We start from the raw sequence: 27633 nt of genomic DNA on the forward strand, positions 1-27633 counted from the left end.
GTGGTGGTGTTTTGGAGCTGTGTGTGTATTTTGAGCGCGGCGGTGTGTACCGCCAATGGAATACCGCGGTTGAAAGACCACCACGTGGATTCGTGGGTCGTAATAGCATGGGCGTGTTTCTGTTGGCGAGGAGGTGGAGGATTTGTTTCCGCATGTTTATCGCTGACCTTTGGTGTGGCGGTGTTGTGTGGGTGTCTGAATTTCGGCGGATTCCGAGATGTGTGTCATAATAGCTGTGGCGGTCTACCGCGGCCGCGGCGGTGTATTGGCGGTCTTCTGCACGGCGGTAAGCGCCTTATACCGCCAAGGTCGTAAAGACCCCCACAATCTGCAGATAACTGTCTCACAGGGCATTCTGCTGGTGGCTACAGGTATATTTCATATAAGAGAAATATGTCAACTAGACAATAGGGGTTGCAGATAAGGTAGGAGCCTTCATGTAGAGAAATCAACCAGTTACAAGGTTTGCACAGTAGACAAAAGTGCACATTTACATAGAGAAATTTATTTTCTTACACTGCTCTCACTGACCCAAAAGCCACAGTAAGTTTCACTGATATGCATCATATTTAGTTTCATCTGAGAACCTGTGAAGTCATCATTGTGTTAAATGTTGTGTGATATAATTAAAAGTGACTTAAACCTTCTGCCACTTAGGGCCGTATTTATACTTTTTTTTGCGCCGCATTTGCGCCGCTTTTTGACGCAAAACGGCGCAAACCTACAAAATACGATGGTATTTTGCAAGTTACCGCCGTTTTTGCGTCAAAAAACGACGCAAATGCGGCGCAAAAAAAGTATAAATACGGGCCTTACTGCTTTTAAATATGTAGTACACCTACCACTCCCTTTTTGTTGAACATAAATATCCAGACTTTGGGCCTTATTTAGATAATGGGGGACAAGTTACTCCATCACAACGGTGACAGATACACCGTCCGCCGAAATCTAAATCCCATAGGATATAATGAGATTTTAATTTTGATAGACAGGATATCCATCACCGTTGTGATGGAGTAACTTGTCCCCTAATATGTAAATCTGGCCCTTTGTTACAGCACCAACCTCAATTGTTGAACTGAACTTTATAAAACATTCAGTAAAGTCATTCTAAAATCCAATGCTATTGATCCTTCTGCAGTTTTTATTACGTGAAATAAATCTTTAGTCTTGAGATCCTAAGTTCTCTTTAAGCCAATTGTCTCTGTTTCAAATATGGTTTGTATTAATGTATTCCTGACTGGGCAGCCTTTGTATGCATACAAATGAATCACCAACCTTGGTTTGTCACTACAGCATTCTGATACTATCGAGGAAAACCAAGAATCTGAGGAATGTTTCCTAGTCAACTTCCAAAGCAGGACTGAACAAGCTGTATGATCCTGACAAATCTACAGCTGGAGCTCTGTGCAAGGTAAGGTTCAACTTGTGGATCAGGGTCAAGCACTTGGCGTGGTTTAGGTGTGATTTAAAAAGACGCACCCTAGATTGTGCTCCAGTCTCATAGTAATTCTGCGAAAATTAAAACCCGTGTGGGAGGAGTACATCTTTTGGCAGGAAGATCACTTTGCTTTAGCAGCCCATGGTTTGAGGTGGCTCTTCATGCTCAAGCTAATGGCCTTGCAAAAGAATGGATTGTTGCTCGAACCCATAGAACTTTGTGAGCTAAGTACCAATGGATTACCAATGGACTGACATTTGGTGCATTGGGGCAGGGCGCAATGGTCAAGGCACGTGTTGGATCTGGGACTGAAGCATGAGCAGGGCTCAAAGGCTCTGGACATATGCATGGATCTGGGAAAGGAGCTGGATCATGACTTCCTAATGCTAAGATATGCAATGTTAAGCTAATTTGTCTTTCCCTTTCCAATACCACAAATAGTGAACATTTAATTATAAGTGCTTCTCTCGTTTTGTCGTAGTAAAGTCCTCTCATATTCATGTTGTTTGGTGAAATATCTTGATGCCTTGAGGTGAACTCATTTAGAGAATGTGATTTTATTTTGATAAATACGTTATGATGAAAAGTAACTAACTTCTGTGTATGTTTTTGCACATTCTTCCTAAGAGTGTATCAAGAAAGTTTAAAATACTGATGTTTAACACAGTACTGAACATTCTGAAATGTACAGAAAGAAGTACATTGAGATAAGAAGCTTAGAGAATGTCAGTGCAAATGTTTTCTCAAAGCAAGTTTAAATTTTGATTCCAATTTGTTCTCTGCAAATATCAATGCTTGTTTTTTCTGTCTTTTTAAATGTTTGACATACTATAAGTCTTTCAAATCCTGAAAAAACAGTTTACAACAAGCTGTGATGTTACTGTGTTTGAAGATACAGCACCATAAAGTTGAATGTTTGACTGCAGCCATTTTTTAGAAGACATTTAGGGCTTCTTTCACATGGTGTGGGAGACGTTTTCATGTAACTCTGCTGTGCTGGCTGATGCCCTTATTCCTACTTACTAAACTAGCATGCAGTTGGTACTTTCTATTTAATTAAATGAGTGTGAAATCCCCGGGTCTGCGTAAGTGACAAATGGCAGGATTACTAATGTGCCGTATAAGAGCAAAGAGCACATGTGCCCTCTTTTTGCAGCAGAGGACATTGACACTTGCATATCTCATTCTGTAATCCTATTAAATGGATTTGCTTTTCATGTCCATGTAATGTGAACATTACATGTTCACATCAGGTACTAATGAACAAGTAGATTGCACCTCCTGTAGAGAAATTCCTCCCCCAAGCAGGCAAGATCCATCTGCACAGAAAGCAGGGAAAGAGTTTTAGAACTACTACTCATTCATTGCTGCGCTGACGCCAGCTCTGCTGCTGGAGAGAGTATATTCTAGGTAAATGGTTGCAGGGTTCTGTAATGGACACCGGTACTCGTTAGACTGTGGTGTAGCCATTTTAGTTATAGCTCCATGCACATTATTCTAACAAACTAGGCCTACTGCTGTCCACTTTAACCTAGATATATTTTATTCAGCTTTGTTTATTATTTTAGCAATAGCCACTGTTGCTGTCTTGTTTTATATTCTCTCTATCTAGCTGTTCTTGCTTAGGCCAGCACTACGTTCTCAAACAAGACATTCTTGTTCACTCTGTGCTTCTTTCAAGGCTGCAGTAAGATAGGTTGCTGGTGAACGTGGTACAGGTTTTGTCTCTGGTATTCATAGAAAAACACACATCCTTGCATAGGGACATCTTCTTAGAACATCAGCTGTTTTATTATATAAACATTTGGTGTGCCCTCTCTAAACAAATTGACCATTCACCATGGCGAATCCGCAACAAGTAGCAATTGCAGTCAATATGAGACCACCCTTTACTGCACATTTACTGGCACAAGCCCTAACGGCCCAGGGGGATCCAGTAACATTTGTTGTTGACGCGCATGCAGCTTATAGAACAGAACATTTTTATTCCTGGGTCACATTTCCAGCAGTTGATGGGAACACAAATAGATTTCATCACTATACACCTGCAAACGTACCTGGACAATACAGAGCATATGCATATTTAGAAATACCACTATCTAATCAAGAACATAATAATTGGCTTAATGGTGCCTACCCCACACAATTTGACCTGTTAGATTAGGTCCTCTAAGAAATGATGGTCCTACCTGTCCTTTACTGGCTATTTACACACCTCATCTGGCTGCAGCAAACCTAACGGTAGCCGAAGTCCGCTTCTTATATGCTGAGATGACGGCAATATACAGACAGTTAGTACAGTTTGTATTACAAACATTAAACACAAACTCAGCATGTGCTGCACCAGCACAACCACATGCAGTAATGCCAGGCATTAATACTGCGACTGTACATTCGATCATGGGTAAAGCACCCACCAAACGAGAAGAAATTCCATTTTGGTTAGCTCAAAAAATAAATGCGCTGGATGCAGTATTTCCCCATACAGGACCTCAGGATAAACACAGAATATTAACAATGTGCTTGCCGTTTGGGAAGGTTCCCACAATAGATAACTGTAATACATGGGGCACAGTATTTGCCATGCTCTATACTACAACACACAGTACACCGACACTTGCCATTTTACCGAAAGTGTTTAAACAAATTCAAGATGAATACGGTATCCCCAATTATATTAAGTAACCTGAAGGGGGAAGTGGTCGCATTAGAAGTGCGTATGCGGCTCCGGGACGTTCCTCCACAGGATTAAGAACACAAGCTGCCAAAGATTATCGCAGAGACCTACTCTAGCATTGGTCGTGATAGTCTGGGGGCCAGACCAACAAAACCACAATTTCAAGGTAAATCTAATAAAGATTTTACCATGCAAGCTCCTGAGGGTAATAAGAAACAGTGGGATAAAAAACAACAAACTGCTAAAAAATAAACAGGAGAATCTCCACTCAGGAAGACCCCAAAGAATAGATATAATCTCAGGATTAGAGATAATATAAAAATGCCTGACTGATATCAATATACTGATACACTCCAATCTCGTTCCTTTCAGGACTCATCAGAAAAATGCAGTGAGAGAGGTGGGCAGTCAGTGCGAAGAACAGAGTACATGAAACCGAGACAGAAATCACAACGCTCAACAGAGGTTTCAGTTAAAAAGGAAGAGAAACCTCCCCAACAAAAACCCCAATTTAAAAAAGAAAAAAGTGGCAGCTGTTGCAGTTGAGCATGCCACTCAAGAAAGGGCTCTACTAAAGAACAGGAAGTGGGCACTAGCTATACTAGACAGCGTGGCAGAGGTCACAATAGTTCGCTAGAGTCTTCTAGAGCATCTGGGGGTGAAAGCAACTGCTGACTTCCTACAAGTAAAAACTGCGGACATGCAGGTCTCCACGCCCGATAGGGTGTACAAGTTAACGCTACAGTTAGAAGGAGACATTGAACGCACAACCAACGCAATATTTTGGGACCGCGTCGTTAACATATATGATATTTTGTTGGTCGAACAGGTTTGACCACCTGAATTTGTCCGTACCTGCCCATATGGGGAAGATGTTATTAAACCTTCTTTTTCGTCTCTTGTTCCCGAAGAGCTCGCAGAATCCTACGCCATTGATTGGCCATTGGCCCAGGTACCTGCGTTGTATCGTGACCACGTAGGATGGGACAAAGATTCCCCCTACCATGTAAATCGGATTAAAAACCAGCCCCAACCTCAATCTCAGTATCTTATTAAACAGATGCTAAAGCACCCGTGTGGGTAATCCTCACACATCAGAAGTACCAGGGTGTAATCAAACCCTGCTTCTCACCAATGAATGATCCTTTATTCCCAGTAGCTAAACCGGACCATTCATACAGAAAAGTCTTAGACTACAGACACTTAAACAGTGATACACGCACATATGCTATACAAAATTCACATAGCACAGCACTTATGAACAACATAGTGCGCAAAAAGTACAAAACAACACTGGATATCTCCAATGGTTTGTTCTGCCAAAATATAGCGCCTGAGAATAGAGGCTTAACAAGTTTCAGTGCACTAGGCTCCCAGAAAAAATTATGTTGTTTACCCCAGCGGTACAAGAACAGTCCAGGACTGTTTGTGGCTCGTGTGACTTCAGTTTTGCACGACATTGACCCTGAAGCATTGTCCTATGTAGATGATATCTATCTCATGGATGATGAATTACTGCAACATTTAAGATGGGTAGCCCGCATTGTTGTAGGATTTGCTGAGTTTGGCTACAAATTAAATTAAAAAATTTAAAAATAGCCTTCCTTAGCATTCAGTTTCTGGGATATGAGCTATCGAGTGAAGGAAAGAGCTTAGTGCCACAATTCTTGGAAAACTGTGCACAATTACAACCTCCAAATACCATTAAAAAACTCCAATCCCTATAGGGTTTCCTGAATTTTGGCAGAACATACATTCCTGAATATGCAACACACATAAAACCCTTATATGACTTAATACGTCCTTACTTTAGGAGTAAACTATGGACTGTCGAACACACACAGATCCTCAGAGATTTGCAAACAGACATGCTTGCAGCACAACACTTCCACACAGGGGACAACAAGACACATTTGGTCATCAGTAATTGCTGGTGCCATTGGTTTCACCTATGTAACCATTAATGAGGGTGAGAGAGTCCCGATAGCATACAAAGCACATTTTTTACTCAGCAGCAGAACAACAATTTGCTCCCACTGAAACAATTCTCACTTCTGTACAGATGACTAGCCCAAGGCAAACACATTATTGTCGTTTCTCCGGTCCTTGAGGCTGCCACCAAAGCCAGAGTCCCAAACGCTAAAGCATAACATTCACATTGGATACAATGAGCAACCTCTTTTACAGCCATTGATGTAGACTGTATTTTTGACCCAAAATGTTTTTAATATGAACTAGAATACCCAGTTGAGGCAAACACACTGCATATTGATCAGTATCAGAATCATAAACACTGATGGCTCAGTGCAACCTGCAATTGGCACAAAACATCAATAATCCTCTGCTTGCACAGTAATAAGCGGCTACATGGAGGACAATAAATTTTGTCCCCAACATACATTCACGCATACCCTTGTGGATTGCACGGCACAATTATCAGAGTTAAAGGCTCTGGTGATGGCACTGGAACATACGGATCCTGCACAGTTAACACCGATTGTTTGTGATTCATACTACTGTGTCCAGTCCTTCAATGAATACCTGCATTACTGGCGCCAGAATGGGCTTAGAGATTCTAAGGGCAACACCATCAAACACAGACTACTGAGCGGGAAAGTAGTGGATCTGAAGGAAATGCTACCAAATGTCTATGTTGTACATACACTTGGACACCAGCGCGTTGGAATACACATTGCTGATGAAGACCCAAATTAGCTAAGGCCAATGTTGCTGCAGTTACCTGCTTAGGTACGAAACCGGACGATGAAATATGTGCTGCCGTGAAAGCTCGGGCTGAAGGTACGCCCTATCCAAAAGCATTTCCTGCTAAATATTCCTACCGAATGGGAGGCTGACTAAACGCTGGGGTTAAGATGCCAGGCATAGGGGTTAGAGAAATTCTCAACAAAGACATAAAATCAGAATTGATTAAAGCAGGGCATGAAGGGGCAGCATCTGTCCCTGCTGGTGTGGCAGCTACAATACCATTGTTACAAGCCCATTTTTGGTGGCCAGGTCTGTATAAAGAGGCCAAGCAGTTTGTCCTTTGTTGCAACATCTGCCAACAAATTAAAGTTTCCACTGCTAAATGCCAACCGCAGAGACCCCTTCTGATTTCAAACAAATGATTACAATGTGTATACTTGGACCACTGTGGTCCCCTAACACCGGATAGTGCATACGAAATATATTTTAGTTGCTGTTGACTCTTGCTCCAGACTTTTATGTGTGTGGCCACAACGCTTGGCTGACACTCCGACTGTTAATAAACATTTGAAAGTTTTTATCGGTACATATGCAGTTGCAGCTTCCACTCGGACCAGGACCCTGCTTTACCCTCAAGGGCATTCAGGGACGCCATGGCTTCGTTCGGGGTTTAACTCCAGTACTCGTCTCCATTTCATCCCAAGGGAAATAGTGTTGTGGAGCAACTAAACTGTGATTTGAAGCAGTCCTTACCTGCCAGAGTCTTAGGCACGGCTCATAGTTGGCTTAATCACCTGTATGGAGTGTCCAGAGAGCACTTAATAATCTGTCTAGAAGTTCCCTGGGGGGTTGTACTTCATATGAGTGCCTGTTCAGGACTTGAGTGTATGTTCCCGATCTTGATGGTCCTGGCGTGAAGGCGGCAGAAACACCCTCTGATATAAATGAACGTGTCACTGTCTTACAGGAATTGCAACAGTTCTGTGACGACAACGCTTCTGTCAGTGCTGCCTCCACATGAATTAAGGATGTACCTGTAACGCCTACAGGCTGGATTCCTAAAGTTGGTGATCTAGATCGAGAAAAGATTGCTGTGAAAAAGGAGATTGGTCCTTCCTATTGTGCACCGGTCCCAGTTTTGGGAATACGCGGTACCAGAACTGTCATTCTACCACCATTGGCTGGTGCGAAGGAAAACCTCTTTGTATCTAGTGATAATGTCAAGTTACACTATGTGGCTGATCATGCACAGCAGACCAAAAGGAACAGCCAGTAGTTCCAGAATCCCTCTCACTACTGGTCAAGAGGTTCCTCTACAAGTTATAAGCAGCAACACTGACACCTCTCCGAGCTTGGGGAGGGTGGAAAACAGTACAGAAATAACTGATCATTTTGACACAACTTCAACACAGACAGATTGCGTCAAGAATTCTGAACCACCACGGGAAACACCCACTGGTTCTCCACCTACAAACATGGCTCAAACCTTTGCACAAACTGCTTCTGGATTCTTTGCCGACATGAATGACAACGTTTCAGACTCATTCGCCTCTTCTACACCCGAACTGTCAAAAGCACATAAGCTGATAAATTGGCTTAAAGCAACTTATTTTATTCTTCCATGGAACTATCTGTGGCTTTCTTTGACTGTACTGGCTTTCCTACTTTGGATTGGGTTCGTAATCACATTCTTTTTATTAATGCATGGTCATTTTCTTCCTGAAAAATCAACTGTTGAAATTGTAGATGAGGTCCTAAAACCACATTTTTCAACTTACAAGGTCCGCAGAGACTTGTCTTTTATGAACATTCCCGCTATACCAATTCCTGATGGGATTGTTTGGGATAAAGTAAGATTTGATGTATATGGCTCCACAGAGGTCATTCAAATACCATATGTGTTTAAACTTTCAATGAACGATGTAATAATGCCCAGAGTTGTTTCTAATGATTGTTATGTGAAAACAGTTGATTCTATGATGACTGAATTGCAGTATTACACTATATTTGAAAACAAAGATGTTTACACATCTAAAGCGAATTATGGTGATATGTTTTGTTTTAATTATTATGGGCACCATTTCATCCATAGAGCAAGTACCCCGAAGACTGTTTTTAATTATACACAATGGGAATATTGTCCGACTCCACCACAGGGGAGTTCTAAAACATACTCTGAAAAGTTTACATATTTTTCTTGGCATGATGTTAAAAATGCTGAGTCGTATTATTTTAAATTGCTATCAACAGAAAATGTACGCATATTATTGATAAATGCAAAATGTATTTATTTGGATTCCTTTGTTTCCCGGTTGACTATAGAAGGCTATGAATATTGCCTGAAGTCAACTGACTTAAAAAGTGTGTGGGGAACTAGACATTGGCAAATACGGGGGAAGGAAGCTTTATTTAGAACATGCCTGATACCTGTCCAAATTATATTTTCAAATGAAACTGTACAACAAACAAGTTGTTTAGGCTTAGCTAAGATTAAGGCATTGAACATGCCTAGTATTCCTTCACCTGCAAAAGTTTATAAATGGCAAAAATATATCAATGCAAATGAAGATCAGCTCGATGAATGGGTCCGGAATGGCACGTTTAATGCTTCACTGTCACGCCCTGGCAGGTGGTTTTTGTGGCCAATAGATACCAATGGGTGTCATAAACGCTTTATAAACTCCATTGGGTGTTTTAGAACTAGTAGGCTGGACTCTCACTATATATCATCTGAACATGCGGGTACAGTAACAACATATAGTGTAGGGAAACTATGCCAGTAATGGTTGAAGAGTTCCTCACTAGATACAGTTAGAGAACACCTGAGTCTCCTGTCTAATAACACTGATTTACAGGTGTTTCTGTTAGGCCCCAGAAAACAACACAGAAAGGGCTTCTTATATGAAGTAAATAATGAAATTTGGAAGCTTTCCCAACAAGATGCTGCTGCCCAGTTAAGGCAAATAGACCAGGAAAACTTACAGAAGGCATTAGCTGTTGTAGATAATGAGATTAGTACCCTGTCCAACCAGATATATACCCTAAATAGCATCATCTCTTATGCAATAGACATAATACAAAGTGATATGTCTTCTTTACACCATAGGCAGAATCAACTAAGGTCCATTATGCAGTTGGGTTGGACACTTGAAACACTGAAGGCAGGTTGCATTCTCTGGCAACACATTAGCGCAAGGGGCATATTTTCTACATTTAATTTAACACAAAAACACCAACTAATGGCTAAGAGACAAGCGATGTATGTCAGGCTAAACATCGAAAAGTTAGAAAAATTGCCTTTTACTGTGGTTAAAATAACATCTGCTGAGTGGTTAATACACGGGGTCATTAAACTGCCTATTTCCATACTTCAATTCACGTCCTGTCTAAAACACATTCTGGTAGGCAGATATGAAAGGCTGGGAGATAGTTACATCCATGAGGTGTGGGAGCTGCCCTTCTCATACAAATGTCTCTATGGCATGAAAGAGGTCTTTCTTAGTGGTATTGAATGCAAGACTTCTGTCAGCCATTCAATGGTTTGTAAACAGCTGTCCTTGCATGGGGAATGTAACATGTCTGCAGCAAACTTGGCTTGTTACCTGAAGGGAGTTCCAGTCTCCTTCATTAGACCTGCATTCCGGGTGCTTGCAAATGGCAGTTATGTTCTCCTCCATAGTGAGGACTGTTGTGGGGTGCAAGCCAGTATAGTTTACCTTGTTTTGGTCTCTAAGATTGTTACATGCTGCGGGAACTTACTTTTTCTTCTCACTAGACTAAAAGAGGTAGCTGACGTATGGCCCCATATTGCTACTTCTAATGTGAATTTTGACAAGTTGAGCAGACTCAAAGCTTTATTGTTTTAAAAACATGTGGCCCTTACATCTGCACGTGAGACCTACACACTTCAGGTGGCAAGGTCGTCAGCAGAGATACAGTCCCTTTCAAGTACAAACTTTCCGAGACACTTTGGTGAACTCGTGGGACGAATATGTAATGCATCCAGTACTACTGGAATCGCATATTTCTTTAAGACTGTTGGTTCTGGTTTCGTTCAGACCTTCTCCTCCATATTCGGTTTAATACCATCAGCCATCCATTCAAAATTCTCCAGTATTTTCGGGGGATTTCCAATAACTTTGGCAATAATAGCTGGCATCTTGCTGTTGCTACTTTTCATGCGCAATGGCTGTCCCATCGCAACAAGGAGGAATGAATGCGCTTCCACCAGCGCAGCTGAGTAGTGAACGCATGATGCAGTATTTTAGAGCAACACTCCTGTAGGAATTGGTGTGTGACTGGTCCCTGTCATTCAGACCGGTTTTGCATTGTGTGCAGCCCGTGTTTCAATGCCTCTGGTGCTCGTTCGAACATGCACTGAAAGTCTGTCTCTACACAGTGCTTGCTTTCATTGGGCGCTGATCTGTTGATGTTTTCGCTGAGGGTTCATTACCGGGCATGCGCGTTGATGGTGCGTTTGCTACAGAAAGCTGCTTACGAGTTGCCCTTCCTGGAGGATGCAGCTCTAAACTCATTAATGGGCACACCACGGAATGCCGCTGCCTTGGCTGAGGCTCAGGCTATGGAACACAACTGCTCCTTGGTCCTTCTCGGCGATGCTCTTTCAACTTTAACACCTACTGAAGTGGAAGATTTCCTGTCCTCCATTATCCCGGATTCAATTGGCAACTTCCAAAATGACTTTGACTCTTGAAATTTGGCCCTTTTACGCCACATGTTAACATTTTAAATTGTCATATTATATATGCTTCTTAACTTGTCATCATTGACATCTTTTACATATATTTCTTAGGTTGAGTTTAAGTAGCTTTTATATATGCTTAGGCTTTGAATCACCTTCAACCGACAAGGGAAGGGTGTTGTGTTGCCATTTTAGTTATAGCTCCACACACGTTAGTCTAACAAACTAGGCCTGCCGCTGTGCACTTTAACCTAGATATATTTTATTCAGCTTCTTTTATTATTTAACAATAGCTACTTTTGCCTTTATCTAGCCTCTATCTAGCTGTTCTTGCTTAGGCCAGCACTATGCCCTCAAGCAAGACATTCTTGTTCACTCTATGCTTCTTTCAAGGCTGCAGTAAGATAGGTTGCTGGTGAACGTGGTAGAAGTTTTGTCTCTGGTATTCATAGGAAAACACACATCCTTCAGTAGGGACATTTTCTTAGAACATCAGCTGTTTTATTATATAAACACTTCCCTGTCCATTACACGTTAGAGGGAGATTCAGCCAGAGAACCACGACTGTATGCTGAATGCTTCGCTACAGCTGCTTGTGCCGACTTCAGGCCTTTGTTCAGGTATGGGGGATGATGTCTTCCCAGGGGAACCTGAAGGGCTGAATTAGAGCTTAACATGCTGTTCTCTGTAATAGCCTAGGTAGGGACTAGTCTATTGACTTTAGTGACAATATGGTAGCGTTATTTCTATGCTTCACTCTCCTTGTCACAATTCTAATCTTGTCATTCTGTATCATCCTGTTTATTGCAGTACATGCTTTGCTATCTAAGATGCAGTTGCTTCATTAAAACCTTATTGATACAAATACCGCCTCTGTTTGTCATTGTGTATGTAAGACTAATGTAACTGAGAGAAACGGATACGACCTTAGTAAGCATGATTGCCGAGAAGTCAATTGTGTCATGCGTTCGGCTGCCCAATCATCCCTGCTCTTGGGTAGAGATGAGGCACTGCTAGTTAGCCAGAGCAAAACCCTGATTAGGGCGGCAAGTGTTACCTGTAGTGGGTCAGGCTCAGTCTCCCACACCAAAGGTGATTCTGCCGATCAAATACAGTAGTCTCATTAGAATAATGAGAGCCTACGCGACAGGACTATGGCCCTCATTATGACCCTGGCAGATGGCGTTATTTGTGAGAAAGGTACTGCCAACAGGCTGGCGGTACCTTTCCCCAAAATATGACATTGATGGTTTGGCTGAGGTCAAACTGCCAATGTACCACTCCGTCCAACAGGGCGGTAACAGCCGCTGGGCTGGAGACTTCCAGGTGGCCGTCACAGTCCCTCCCTCGGGATTTTGACCCCACCTACCGCCATGGTTTTCGTGGCAATCTTACTGCCACGAAAACCATGGTGGTAGGCACTATCAGTGCCAGGGAATCCCGATGCTATGACTGTAGCTGGAATTCCACCAGCCTTCTGGCGGAATTCCAGCTATGGTCATAAGATGGCGGACGGTAGGTAGCCACGGCGACGTCTTTTGGAGGCCGTCACCGTGGCGGTAGGTGGCATTTACAGTCTAGGTCATAATGAGGACCTATGTGTCGAATGTATTTGGGGCATTGGATTTACAGAACCAATATCCTATAACCTCAATCGAAATCGCCCTTGGCTGATTTCTAAACTAGCACACCCTTTTTTGTTGTTCATACTAATTTATTATATATTTTTTTAATGTAGAGCAGAAATGTATGTAAATTTATAAACATTAAAGGAACATATGTTATCTTAATTTGAAATCAACAAAGACTGAAAACCCTCTGTGCATTTCTTATTCTCTCCACAGATATTGACTTGCCTCAACTTAAATTATGGTCTCTGTCAACATCAACTCCTCTGTTAAAGTTACACATTTAGGCCAATATTTATACTTTTTGACGCTAAACTGCGCTAACGCAGTTTAGCGTCAAAAAGTTTTGCGCCGGCTAACGCCATTCTGAAGCGCCATGCGGGCGCCGTATTTATTGAATGGCGTTAGCCGGCGCAAGCAGACCGGCGCTGCCTGGTGTGCGCGAGAAAAACCACGTACACCAGGCAGCGCCGGCGTAGGGGGAAAATGGCGCATGGGCGTCTTAAAACGGGGCAAGTCAGGTTACGTCGAAAAAATCGTCGTAACCCGACTTGCGCCATTTATTTTCGACGCCCATCCCCCATCAACATGACTCCTATCATTGTAAAGATAGGAGTCATGCCCCCTTGCCCAATGGCCATGCCCAGGGGACTTCTGTCCCCTGGGCATGGTCATTGGGCATAGTGGCATGTAGGGGGGCACAAATCAGGCCCCCCTATGCCAAAAAAAATTATTAAAAAAAAATAAAAAAATACTTACCTGAATGTCCCTGGGGTGGGTCCCTCCAGCCTTGGGTGTCCTCCTGGGGTGGGCAAGGGTGGCAGGGGGGGTCCCTGGGGGCAGGGGAGGGCACTCTGGGCTCATTTTGAGCCCACTTGTCCCTTAACGCCATGCCTGACCCAGGCGTTAAAAAGCGGCGCAAATGCGCCGTTTTTAGCCACGCCCACTCCCGGGCGTCTCTTTTGCCCGGGAGTATAAATACCACGTAAAGGCCTGGGAGTCATTTTTTAGACGGGAACGCCTCCCTTGCATATCATTAACGCAAGGAAGGGGTTCACGCTAAAAAATGACGCACATTCCGGGAACTTTGGCGCTATTCGCCTCTAACGCCATAGTATAAATATGGCGTTAGTTGGCGTTAGTTTAGCGTCGAATTTGCGTCGAAAAAAACGACGCAAATTCGGCGCAAACGGAGTATAAATACGGCCCTTAGAGATGATCTGCTTTCCAAATTACCAGAGCTGGCAGCACTGGCTTTCTGTTCCGCTCACTCTTCTTTTTATTTCAGCTGTTGTTGCCAATGTCACAATACTTACAGTGATACAAAGAGAGCAGCGTCTCCATGAACCTATGTACTATTTCATTGGCTTCCTTGGAGTCATAGATGTAGTTCTCAGTACATGCACTATACCCAAAACTTTGGGTATCCTTTACTTCAACTGGAAGGAAATTGAGGTGACTTCTTGCCTGATTCAGATGTACATGATTAATGGTTTCTTTGCATCCCAATCTGCTACATTCCTTGTAATGGCCTTTGACCGCTATGTAGCTATCTGCAACCCCCTGAGATATTCTTCAATGATCACTATCAGATTTGTTGGAAAAGCAATAGCGTTTATCTTGCTTAGGGACCTTCTGGTGTGTGTGCCATACCCAGTGTTAGCTGCCCAACTTCCACATTGCTCTGAAAATATTATTAAGAATTGCATATGTACTGTTGCATCAGTGTCAGCCCTTGCTTGTGGATACAGTAAAATTAATAAAGTCTACCAGCTGTCGCTTGCTTTTATCCTCCTCGGAGGTGACCTAATCTTTATTTGCCTTTCTTATTGTTTGATACTCGGTGTTGTATTCAAGCTTCAGACAAAAGGTGCTGTAGCAAAAGCCCTCAACACATGCACCCCGCACTTCATTTTGGTCTCTTTTTTTTACACTCTACTTTTGGTTTTGATTTTCACAAATACAATGGAGAAGGCAATCCCTCCAGATATTCCCATCTTGCTCAATGTCCTCCACCTTGTGATCCCACCTTCCCTCAATCCAATTGTTTATGGCTTGAGGACCAAAGAGGTCAAACTGGGTATCCTGAAACTGATAGGGCTTGGAAACACAAATGCGCCATAAGAAGGAAAAGGAAATGCTAGTGGAGAAGTGTTTCCAAGGAGCCCCGTGCTCCAGAAGAGGACATTCTAGAAATGCTAGGCAAAATACTTGTATGCTCCTGAAACAGGAAGTGTAAATCTGTGCTCCCATTTCTTGCCTTCATTTGCAGTTTTTTCTAATGAGTTTTTAATTCACTGACACATTCCTTGTTCTTGGCCTCACTTTACCCCATTGTCTCTCTAACCCTTGTGTTTTCCCATCTAAAATTGTTACTCTTTCACTTTTATTCACATTCCATTCTCAACCAATGCACTCTCTCCAATCCTTCCTATATCATCCAACTTTTTTCAGTCGCTCTGCTCTCTCTCCAGTCCTTTCATCATCCAATTTCTCAGTCAGACCTCTGACCCATTCTCTCTTTCCTCATCTCTACTCTCCCCCAACAGTTCTCTCACCTGCCTGCTTCTAGTAGATCATGTGCTGTTCCCTTTTTGAACAAATACAAAACAGCTGGAATTATTTTTTTAATTTAGAGTAATCCCTCACAATAATGACAGCAGGATATCCCCTGTGCAGCCAGTGAACTTGCAAGTGGTGCATATTTTTATTTTTTGAATTAATACCATTAAAATCAATATCCAACCCCCCAAGCTGATTAGTCAAGCCAATTTATAACTATGTAAGATTCTATTTATATATCATTCACATGGATTCAATTGAAGGGCACTGTTTCCCTATTGTCGATAAATTAGATGTTGTAGTGTCTTCTTTTACTTTTAATTATGGGAGGTGTTCAATGTACAGCCACAATTGTCTCCAAAATAATAACAAATTGTTTTGAAGAACTTTAGCACCGCAATTGAACACAACAAAGCTGCAACCCTAGTAACTTTACACATGGGTATTAAACAGGTTGAAGGACCAAAACATGGTTATTTAATAGCTGAGGAGAGCTAATTCCACAAATTCATCTTTGAAATCAAAATAATGGAATGAGTCAAATGTTCCTGAAAAATACCCGCAGGAGACCTTGGAGTTCATTTATCCAACCATCGAATGACTGAAAACTATTGTTCCTCTATATGGCTCAGGAAAATACAACCATTTTCAGTGAATAGCAGAACATTAACTATACTTACCTCACCACTATGAAATTATTATAACATAAACAAGCCAATTATACCATTTGCCAATTACGTTGTTAGATGTTGTATTCTTTGTCCACATCTTTCGAAGCAGCAACAGTTTTGTGACATGATCTAATAATTGATTGATTCTCTTTTCAAGGATATATCTGGTAAGAGTTGTTTGTGTTAGTCATACCATACTTTTGGATGGGTTTCAGCACAATATGACACTTACTCTATCATGGGACACCTGCAACCACACAGCCAGCTGCATCCCCATTCTGCTGACTGTAGATAACGCATAGAAACAATAAGGCAAACAAAATATTAGCATGCTTTACACAGGCAATACAACAGTGCCAGTCCTCATAAATGTTATTGATGTGTGCTTTGTTATTGACCTGAAGATTCCCTAATATGTGTTTAATGTTAGAACACAGGGTATTGATTTAGAACAAGGAGATCTTTATCAACTTAAAATACACCATGTTTAGGTTTCAACATAAGTCTCAGGAAAACTCTTCTTAGCCCACGGTAGCTGTGAAACAAGCGTCACGCAATTCCAGAGATAAATGTATGTTAAGTTCAAGTAGCACCAACAATTTTAAAGTCAAGAAAACAACATAATAACAATTCCAAACCATGAAGGAAAAGAGCACAGCATAATTATAAGCAGAAATACACCAAAACATAATTAAATTGGCTTGGAGAAAAGAGAGATATGAATGTATAAATTTGTGAGAAAAAATAACCTATAAAAAACTGTCCGAACGTTTTTAGCTTACAGTTGACTGTGACCTAGCTGGGAACTCAAAGATACAGTAAAGTTGTGAAAGTCAGATGTACTAAGTGGGTCATCCAAGTCAAAGTTTCCAGCTTTTGGCTTAGGCTACCTTTTGAAAGTCAAAGTCATCCAGTGGGACAAGGTGCAAGGCTGAAGTTGCCAAGGGCCCCACAAAGTCAAATATGTTGAGCGCCACTGAAAATGTTTGCTTTAGCACCAAAGGTTCTGGTGAGAGAAAGCTGATTTCATAGACAATGAGGTAGCTTCACCATTGGAATACATTGCCCACCTTATCCCATTCACATGTTTTACCCTTAGACAGAAACACTTTTTTGGTTCTCTAAATTGGCCTGGATTCTGGGGCCTGGAAGTGCTAAATGAAGACTGACACATTTACTGTGAGGTCCAAATGAACCAATTTTCAACGTGTCAACAAGCAACAAGTGATACAAACCCATTTTTTCTTGTACGCCAATGGTGTGACCTCCCTGGGCAAGTAGCCGTGCCTCGTCCCATTCCTCTTGACCTGGAAAAAAACAGAGAGCCTTATTTAGGTGGCCCTAGTGGCACACTGCACCACTGGAGTGCGGTTTTATTGATGCTCCGGTTGGGCAATGTGTCAGCCGTTATTTACAAAGCCTCTGATAGCCACCTTGCATTGCTTTTCATGGCTTTGTAAATATGGACCCCTTTCATCCATAACACTGCATAAAAGGGCCGTTCCATAGGTGTTGCTGTGGGTGTTCCTACATGACACCCATGGAATCTGAAGGAATCCAAGGCATTCCCACATTTACAAGTCCGGGAATGCATTGGATTCCTATGCTTTCTCAGTGTTGGTCTTAAAGTGGGGCAACAGGGAGAAATAACATTACTTCTCCCTGTTTCTTCCTTTTTCTATGTGTGCTGCATTCTGCAGTACACATTGAAAGAGGAAAGTGTCATTAATGATTGTTTAGCTACAAGAAGGTGTCCCTTCCAGCACATAAATAATCATCCCTGCAATGCAGGCACCCTTGCACCATGGTGCAAGTTTGCCGGCGTTGGTGCTAGGCAGTAGTTTGTGCGCCAGCACTGAGGAAAGTAAAGGGATGCGTTGTATTTCTTTCAAAATGATGCAGTGCTGCGCAGCAAGCTGGCGTGCACCACTACGCTGCGTCATTTCCTCATAACTGAGGCCCTACGTTTCACATGGAAATTTGATATTCAGGCACAATAGCTTTGCAATACAGATTTTTAATCTTTGGGAAGATTAGTATTTATCAGAATGACATCAAAATAACGAAATGTGGATCATAATCTCAGTTTTACAATGTAACCACATTTATGACCATTGGCAAATGAACCTGTCCCAGGCTGCTTCAGTACATCAAACTACCCAAAATCAGGACTGCCTAGAAGGCCTGGGTGGAATGTCGATCGTGTTGATATAATTGGTGTACTTTTAGTAATTTCATGTAAAAAGGTTTATGCAAAATTACTGAGGTTACACAATGTCACATAACAAGGTGCCAATTCAAAGAGAAGTTTTAACTAATGATGTAACTTTTGTGCAAACAGCAGTTTTTTGAATATGAGCAGCAGATCCTTTAACGTGAGCAGCCAACAAGCATTTTAGGTAGTATTTTTTTCTTGAGCGCATATGCTCCCTGTGTAAATTGTATGGTAACTGGCTTTTGCATGATTGGCATATTTAATTTTCTAGTAAGTCCATAATAAAGTGCACTAGAGGTGCCCAGGGCCGGTGAATCAAATGCCACTAGTGGGCCTGCAGCACTGGGTTTGCCACACACATTAGTAGCCCTGTAAACACGGCTCAGATATGCCACTGCAGTGTCTGTGTGTGCAGTTTTAAACTACCAATTCGACTTGGCAAGTGTACCCACTTGCAAGGCCTAAACCTTCGCTTTTTATACATGTAAGGCACCCCGAAGGTAGACCCTAGGTAGCCCCATGGGCCAGTGACCGAAAATCAAATCACAATTACGTTTTCAAGTTGTATTTATACCCGAATGCCCCTTTCATTAATTTTTTGAGTGCGCAGTGCATTTAGCGTAGTTGCTTGTATTTTCATGTAATTTTGTGATAATTTCACATAACTACACTACTGCAAGTTATGCTGGCGTTCCACACCCCTACAGCCTCCAGCATTCCAGCTTCTGATGTGTGCGTTATTACAATACTTTCTCACACTTTCTTAAATTTTTTATTGCTTATTTTTCCTAAATGTAAAATATGAATTGTGATTGCCTGCTGATCTTAAACCAGCTTTAGTAACTCTGTAACTAATCCTTCCTTAGATTTCTAAAATTGTAAACTGTATAGCAGTTAACACAATCTTCTTTGTAGCACTGATCAAATAAGAGCAATTATTTCAAATATGTTTTTCTGATATATTAGACTATGGACCGTGGAGAGTTTCATCCGATAAAGTACCCAAAACACCATATAAGCTGTGGTAAAGCATTTGTCTGTAAGACCGCTTCCTCTGCACTCCTCTTAGAGAGAACAAGCTAAACATCCTCACTGTTACTTTTATATACATTTTTCCTGATTCCTGAATACATATCAAACAGTTGTAATCAATAAGGATGAGTTTTATCTTTTGATGCCATTCTTAAGCAATCTGCCACGGAAAAAAGATGTGAAATTATGTTGTTGGGTTTACCTTTAAGTAAGGGACCATAGATTTAGTAAACATACGATACACAGGAAAGGTACAGATGTAAATCTGTATGGAGTACAAAATTACTGACATCAGATACTTCTTCAAGCAAAATGCTAGTCCCTAATCATGGCTACTCTGTTGCTCCAAATATGCAGAACATGTTAATGCATCCTTGTTATTGCATTGTAAGTGTATGAGAAATAACACAACGCATTACATATCATACAACAGGTATCAAACCCAGCTCCCTAGTAACATCTTCATTGTAACTGCAGAAGGAGAGACAAAGCCAAATGTCACATTTTCCTTCAGTGTGATTTAGTATAAATATTGGCTTCTCTTCCTATAGATTCCTTCCCAAAGTAATTGGAGGAATGAGTCTTCCAAAATACATTTTCAAATGGGTGGATAGGAAATAAATTCTCTGAGACCTGCACTTCCATCGAGAAGACCCCATTGACCCAAAAATAACTGCACTATTTGAAGATCCAGGAAACCACAGTCTCATCCACACAGGAAAGGTCCTACACACTCTGCTGGATACTTTTGGACCCAATTTTTACCACTTCCTACAACATCTTAATTGATAAGCCCACTCTGATCCCCTAGACTGTCCACACCCCAATTAAATTCAGCATTCCTAAACATCAGGAAACATGCCACAGTACTCCCCATGGTGAAAATGCCTCCTGCAGAACCAATGATGCTCGCCAATTGCCCTACTACTGTACCCAGCCAAAATCCTAAAGAAACCTATAACTAAATGTCTTACCAATCATTAGAAATTACCATAATTTGTGTGGTAATTCCTCCAGGTATTTTGCCTTATCCACTGAACCTGTTTTTGTTGGCCATGAAACTGAACATGTATTCCTGCTAACAAGGGGTAGAGTGCTTGTGCTCTCTCTTTCAAACCTGGTAATACAGCTATACCCCTAATTGGCACCTATATTTTAATTACAAGACCCTTGTAACCTTGTACCAACATCATGCCCCACAGGGCCAGTAAATTAAGTACTGCTAGTGGGTTGCAGCACCTACTGTGTCACCCAGTAAAGTAGAAGCATAAAACATGTCTCTGTGCCTGCATTTGCAGGTAAGTTGTACAGTTGAGCAGTCATTGTGATCTCACAAAATGAACCTTTTGACAGGACTAAAACTTTAATTTAACTAATTATAATTCACCACTAAAGCAGGCCATAAGAAGCCCATGGGTGATGGTGCATGGTATATTAAAGTAGGACATGTATTTAATTTATTTGAGGCCAGATTTATGAAAAGTGGTGCTGTGTCTAGTGCAGCACAACTTTTCTTGCTCCCCTCTAGCACCCCCTCTCACTACCATGTGTGCGCCGTATTTAAAATATGGTACACCATGGGCATAGTCAGGGGGACCAGTGTCATAATTTTTTATAATAGTCTGTCAATTTGCAGGACTAGCGTCAATAAATGTGACGCTAATCCTGAAAGGCACCCAGAGGCCCACTAAACACAATGGGAGCCTCTTTTTAATGCCTGCACTTAGCAGGCTATACAAAATTATGATTAAAATGGTGCAAAGGAATATCCTAGATTCCTTTGCCACATTTTTACGCCCCCCCCCAGTGCCAGAATGCCCCCTTGCAGGCATTATTTCTGCTGCAGGCATAATGTTGCGCAAGGGGTCACAAAGTGACGCAATGCAAGCATTGAGCTACTTTGAAAATATTGCGCAGTGTTTTAGCCCTTCCAACACCACATTAGCATTAAAAAATTACGCTAATGTGGATTTGGAATGCTTACAGAACCGTTTTTCATTTTGTTTCATTTTATTGTCTAGTAAACTAACATTGATTTACACGGTTACAATTAATAAGGATTAAATTCAGCTTGGGAGCAACTAGAAAAGTATCTCACTCAATTTAACAGTGATTTAAAACGTGCATAATAGTCCAGTCTGAAATGAATTCATTATTTTGGAAATTACACTTTTAGAAAGTTGCCCCTTTCCTGCCCAACACTAAACCTCCCTACTGCCAGTGCCCAGGTGGTATATGATTGCTGATGGCTCCCCAGTGGTGAGATGTGTATTGCTACCAGGCAGTGGTCACAGGATCGGTGCCCAGCAGCACCTGATCGATGGCTCCACCAAAGCTGAAGCCGAATGAATCTGCAATTGTGTTCAGTGGCTCACCATCTTAGTGAAGAACCCCCTATGGATTCACACTGCTTTTTGTCATTGCTAAAGACTTTCAACCACCACAACCACTCCAAAGTCAAAAGGTGAACATCAGTGGGACAAATCTGGTCTTGCATCTGACCTGCACTCCATTGTAGTCAAACTTAAGTTTTGACTTTGTACGGTTGCAGTGCTACTAGACATCCGCGGTTAACACTTAAAAGTTTTTACTAATATTTTTACATGAAACTCCAGAACCACATATCTCCGGATCAACTGACTGAAATTTGGCATTATTACTGATATTTTATTTATTTAAATATTTTTCCTAAATTGGTTTGGGATTTTACTTGTGTTGTATTTTCACTTTATTACTGTTTATGTGCTGCTTAAATAATGTGTGCATTATCTCAAAATTAATCCTGACAGTTTTGTGCTGAAATGCCAGAGGGCTAAGCACATGTTTATTAACTGGTTATGTGGTTCACCCTAACAAGGATTGTGATTATTATCTGTAGTGCGCTCTCATCTTCCTCACAAAATCATCCAATTTCCTCCTCCAGGCATCTCAACACCACCACTTCCTCACTGTCACACAATCTGGAATCAGACCCAATTGCATCATGGAAACAACCCTCATGAATGTTATAGATTACTTCCGTATGACCCTGGACAGAACAGACACGGCTGCCCTCTTCCTCGTGAACATCTCCATGGCATTCAATATGTTACCCCACCCCATCCTCACCCAAAGCCTACATAAGATCCAAGGACCTGCTCTCTGTAGGATATGCCCCTTCCTTACTGGAAGAACACAGTCTATGTCTATCAGCCTGATTCCATACTCTTTAGAAGTCTGCATCCTTATCTGTGAAGTACCTTAAGGATCTTCACTTAGGGCCAGATGTAGGAAACTGTTTGCGACTCGCAAACGGCAAAAATTGCCGTTTGCGAGTCGCAAACCTGAGATTCCTATGCAGAAATGCATTTTGCGAGTCGGGTGTTCCCTTCCTATTTGCGATTCGCAGTGGTATGCAATTCCATTTGCGACCGCAAATGGAGTCGCAGTTACCATCCACTTGAAGTGGATGGTAACCCATTCGCAAATTGGAAGGGGTCCCCATGGGACCCCTTCCCCTTTGTGAATGGAACACAAAATATTTGTTCAGGGCAGGTAGTGGTCCAAGGGACAACTACCTGCCCTGAAAAAATTCCGAAATTCCAACGCAGTTGTGCATCAAAAAATTTAACGCCGGCTAACGCCATTCCAAAGCGCCATGCGGGCGACTTATTTATTGAATGACGTTAGCCGGCGCTGCGGACTGGTGTGCGTAAAAAAAAATGACCCACACCAGGCAGCGCCGGCGTAGGGGAAAATGGAGCTTGGGTGGCAAAAAATGGGGCAAGTCAGGTGTGAGGCAAAATATTGGCCTCAACCCGATTTGCGCCATTTTTTTTTACTCCCAACCCCCATTGAAATGACTCCTGTCTTAGCAAAGACAGGAGTCATGCCCCCTTGCCCAATGGCCATGCCCAGGGGACTTATGTCCCCTGGGCATGGTCATTGGGCATAGTGGCATGTGGGGGGGCACAAATCAGTCCCCCCCATGCCACAAAAAAAAAAATAATAATACTTACCTGAACTTACCTTAAGTTCCCTGGGATGGGTCCCTCCGTCCTTGGGCGTCCTCCTGGGGTGGGCAAGGGTGGCAGGGGGTGTCCCTGGGGGCATGGGAGGGCACCTCTGGGCTCCTTCCGAGCCCACAGGTCCCTTAACGGCTGCCCTGACCAGGCGTTAAAAAATGACGCAAAAGTGGCTGGACGTCATTTTTTCTGGCCCGCCCACTCCTGTGCGTCATTTTTGCACGGGAGTTTAAATAAGGCGCACATGCCTTGGAGTCATTTTTTAGAAGGGAACGCCTACCTTGCATATCATTAACGCAAGGTAGGTGTCCACGCTAAAAAATGACGCAAACTCCAAGATCTTTGGCGCTAGACGGGTCTAACGCCAAAGTATAAATATGGAGTTTGCTTTGCGTCGGATTTGCGTAAAAAAAAACGACGCAATTCCGGCGCAAACAGAGTATAAATATGGCCCTTTGTACTTACACTGCTTTGCAGTAATAAAGGCTTGACGCGAGTTTGAAACCTCGTAACAAATGTGTCTCGAACGTGAACCGATCTAATCAATTACATGGGGAAAACTGTAATCCCTCCGAGAAGGGGATGAAATGTATCCCCGCTGTATAGTGTTGATTTCCTGCCAGTGAGAGAGGGAAATAAAAAGCCTGAGGCCGGAGAAGTGACAGAAGTTACTGGACAACTCAGTGTCAGCTGCAAGAGGGCTTCGACTCTAGGATCCTGAGTGAGTACCTGAGGGCACGCACTGATGCACTGGGAGGCAGAGCATCCCAAAGCCATCTCACTCTGTGTCACAGACAGCAGTGCACACCCTGAGCACTGCATCACTGCATCTTCTCAGAAGTGTTACTGGTGAGAGGCTCAATCTTGGCACCACAGTGCCAGCTGCAGGAGGACCCCCTGCCTACAGGATCCTGGGTCAATACCTGAGGGAAGACACTGATGCACTGGGAGGCAGTGTTCAGCCATCTCACTCTGTGCCACAGACAGCAGTGCACACCCTGAGCACTGCATCCCTGCATCTTCTCAGAAGTGTTACTGGTGAGAGGTTCAATCTTGGGCACCACAGTGCCAGCTGCAGGAGGGGCCCCTGCCCCTGGGATCCTGGGTGAGTACCTGAGGGCAGACACTGATGCACTGGGAGGCAGTGTTCACCCATCTCACTCTGTGCCACAGAAAGCAGTGCACACCCTGAGCACTACATCACAGCATCTTCTGGGAAGTGTTACTGGTGAGAGGCTCAATCTTGGCACCACAGTACCAGCTGGAAGAGAGCCCCCTGCCCCTAGGATCCTGAGTGAGTACCTGAGGGCAGACACTGATGCGCTGGGAGGCAGTTTTCATCCATCTGACTCTGTGTCACAGACAGCAGTGCATTTATTGACAAACCGTAACCAATACCAAACACCCACAATGCTGAGTTTGGTGTTGTTTATGTCAGCACAAGTGAATTCATTCAGCGTTTAGTGAGTTGAGCAGACTCCACTAAAACTAACTAAAAACACTGAATAAGTGAGGTCCCTTTTGACTCAAACATCTTGAGGCGTAAAACATGCACATTGATTACTACACACACGTGGCAGCTGAAAGGTTTTAATGTCAGATGTTGTGACTTCATCTCCTCCTGCCCATAGGTACAGATCAGAGAGAGGGGGCTGTTAAGATGTTTTAGGTGCATCTGTGTAGCGCTTACTACGGTGAGTATTCTCCAGGAGCGGCTCGCATTACTTTGCTGTGGCGGGGCGGCCCGGGGGGCGAGGGGGCTTCGGCGTGGGGGCAAATTAATAAAAAATAAAATAAAAAATCACTTACCTGCTTCTCAGCCGCCGCTGCACTGCTCCTCTGCTGCAACGCATGCACAGGCTCCCAGCCTGCCCTGCGGCCAATCCTGATGCTGTTCAAAGCAGCATTAGGATTAGGTGGGCGCTCCCAGGCAGACTGGGAGCCTGTGCATGTTCTCTCCATCCCGGCAACTGTGCTGCCGAGCTGGAGAGAGCCTACTGCGCATGTATGTTTGGCTGTCCCAAGATGACCGCTCAAACATGCATGCGCATTGAGGGGAGTGCGCAGTGCACTCCCCTCATCTCCTCATCCTCAATGGGCTGCCCCTTTAACAAATGAAGAGATAATAAACTTGGTTTATTATCTTTTCGTTTGTTAAAGGTGATCTGCACCGACTGCTGCTGGCAGCTCCTCCACCCTAAGGGAGGAGCTGGGCCTGATATTCTCATGTAGCACTTTGAGAAAGTCGGTGTTAGATTCTGAGACAGTTGTTTTCTATAGTCAGAGGGGTCGCTTGTTTTTTGTTGTCTTTCGGTCCGTTCAGGGACACGTCGTCAAGGATTGTAGGAGATTAGTGTTGAACACACTGCTGTGTTTGTAGTGATGACTTACATTGATGGTAAATGTCTAAGGCCCTGTGTTATTCTGCCTGCAGCACCACGTACAAGGTAGTGTCCTTGTGGCATTGCTGTTTGTTGCATTCTGTGTGTTGGTGTTGTCCGCAGTGCATGCACATTAATTCCCTTAAAAGACAGAATCTCATCCTCTGAGTTTCTAAACCTCGTGCTCTTTAGCACGTGGGCAACTAAATTTAGTGCTTGTTATAGAGATAACCCAAATTCAAACAAGCATTGGCTAAGCTTACTGGCTTCACTTGCTATTGGTGAAAGTGCTTTGTAACTGACAGCTGAATTAGTTTTTGATTTTTTGTGTGGAGGTTTTAGAGTTTGGTGGCTCAATGAGCGCGGGGTTGGCTGTATGGGAGAGTGACTAGGTGGAGGGATGGATGAATTGGTGCATGTGTTGATGAGTGATAGAGCAGTTGCAACAGAAGTTGAAAACAGCTTCCTGCAACAACCATGCATGTGGACAGCCATGTTATGTATTCACTCGGCATGCCCATTCAGTCATTCGTGGGCTTACTTATCCATGTATCCAAACATTCATGCACTCACCCAGCCACCCAGCCATCTCGCTTTGTATTCACTCACCCAACCCTATGTGTGTTTTATCAGCTGTGCTTCACTAATCCATCAATGCACACAACACTCCACCATCCTTCCACCCTTTGACCGATTTCAAAATTCACTCATCAGCATTCTGCGTAAGCACATGTAAAATAACACCATATAATGAAGAACCACATTCATATATATATATTTATGTTTTTAAAGACCTTATAGAAGAAGATGTCACGAGTGCTGTAATATCTGGGGTAATTAGCAGTGCATGGCGAGGGCACGAGTTATAGTTACCTTAGGGCACCAAATGCCCGACCGCGCCATGCCTGCCACTATCTGATTTATAGAGCGTTGTTAATCAACTGAGAGGGTATTCAACCACTGGGTTTTTGTTGGGCTCAGTCAAAAACCCATGTCTTGAGTCCCTTTCAGACCAGAGTACTGTGTGCAGTGTCTTCTCAAAACAATGTGCCATCTTTGCAACATTTTTCACATGAACATCAGCATCAGCTTCAACAAAGTGAATAAATACGTCCGTTGTGTTGATGCACGAGAGTCGTGGTAAATATTTGGCCTGGGGGCTGCATTATTTATTCATAAGAAAAGGAGAAGTGATACATTTGCAGATTACAGTGTCCACTTTTCAATACATGCTGGCAGGTGTGGGGCAATGCGACAAAAGTTTGAATCAGAGGCTTGCTAAAATGACATTTGTATAGATATAAGTGGAAGTCAGTGCACCCCCACTTGATCGCCATGGTTTCTTTATTGATTTAGGAGTATCTTTGCTCAGGCCCAGAGAGGGTGTGCTACCGAACGCAATTGACTTCTAATGATCTTTTCCCTGGTTCTACATCGCAATAGCACCAAGCCCAACTGAGCTAGCTGCAACATCCATTTCGGTGTCCTTGGCAGGTTCAAGCTACAGCATAGTTTCATCATGTAAGAGAGCACTTGATGGACTGGTACACTTGTTGGTCAGAGTTACCCATTTCCGTGGCAGGCGTGCCTTTGCTAACAATGTCAGTAGCTCTC

General features: G+C 42.8%; 1 protein-coding gene across 1 annotated transcript; it reads left to right on the forward strand.

Moving 5' to 3' along the window:
• The first annotated feature begins 14369 nt into the window (after positions 1-14369).
• Positions 14370-15278, forward strand: LOC138249350 (olfactory receptor 56A4-like). The gene has a single exon (XM_069203310.1). The coding sequence runs from the start codon at positions 14370-14372 to the stop codon at positions 15276-15278; it is 909 nt and encodes a 302-aa protein (XP_069059411.1).
• Positions 15279-27633: the final 12355 nt, after the last annotated feature.

This window comes from Pleurodeles waltl, chromosome 8 (genome assembly GCF_031143425.1).
Source record: "Pleurodeles waltl isolate 20211129_DDA chromosome 8, aPleWal1.hap1.20221129, whole genome shotgun sequence".
Taxonomy (NCBI): Eukaryota; Metazoa; Chordata; class Amphibia; order Caudata; family Salamandridae; genus Pleurodeles; species Pleurodeles waltl.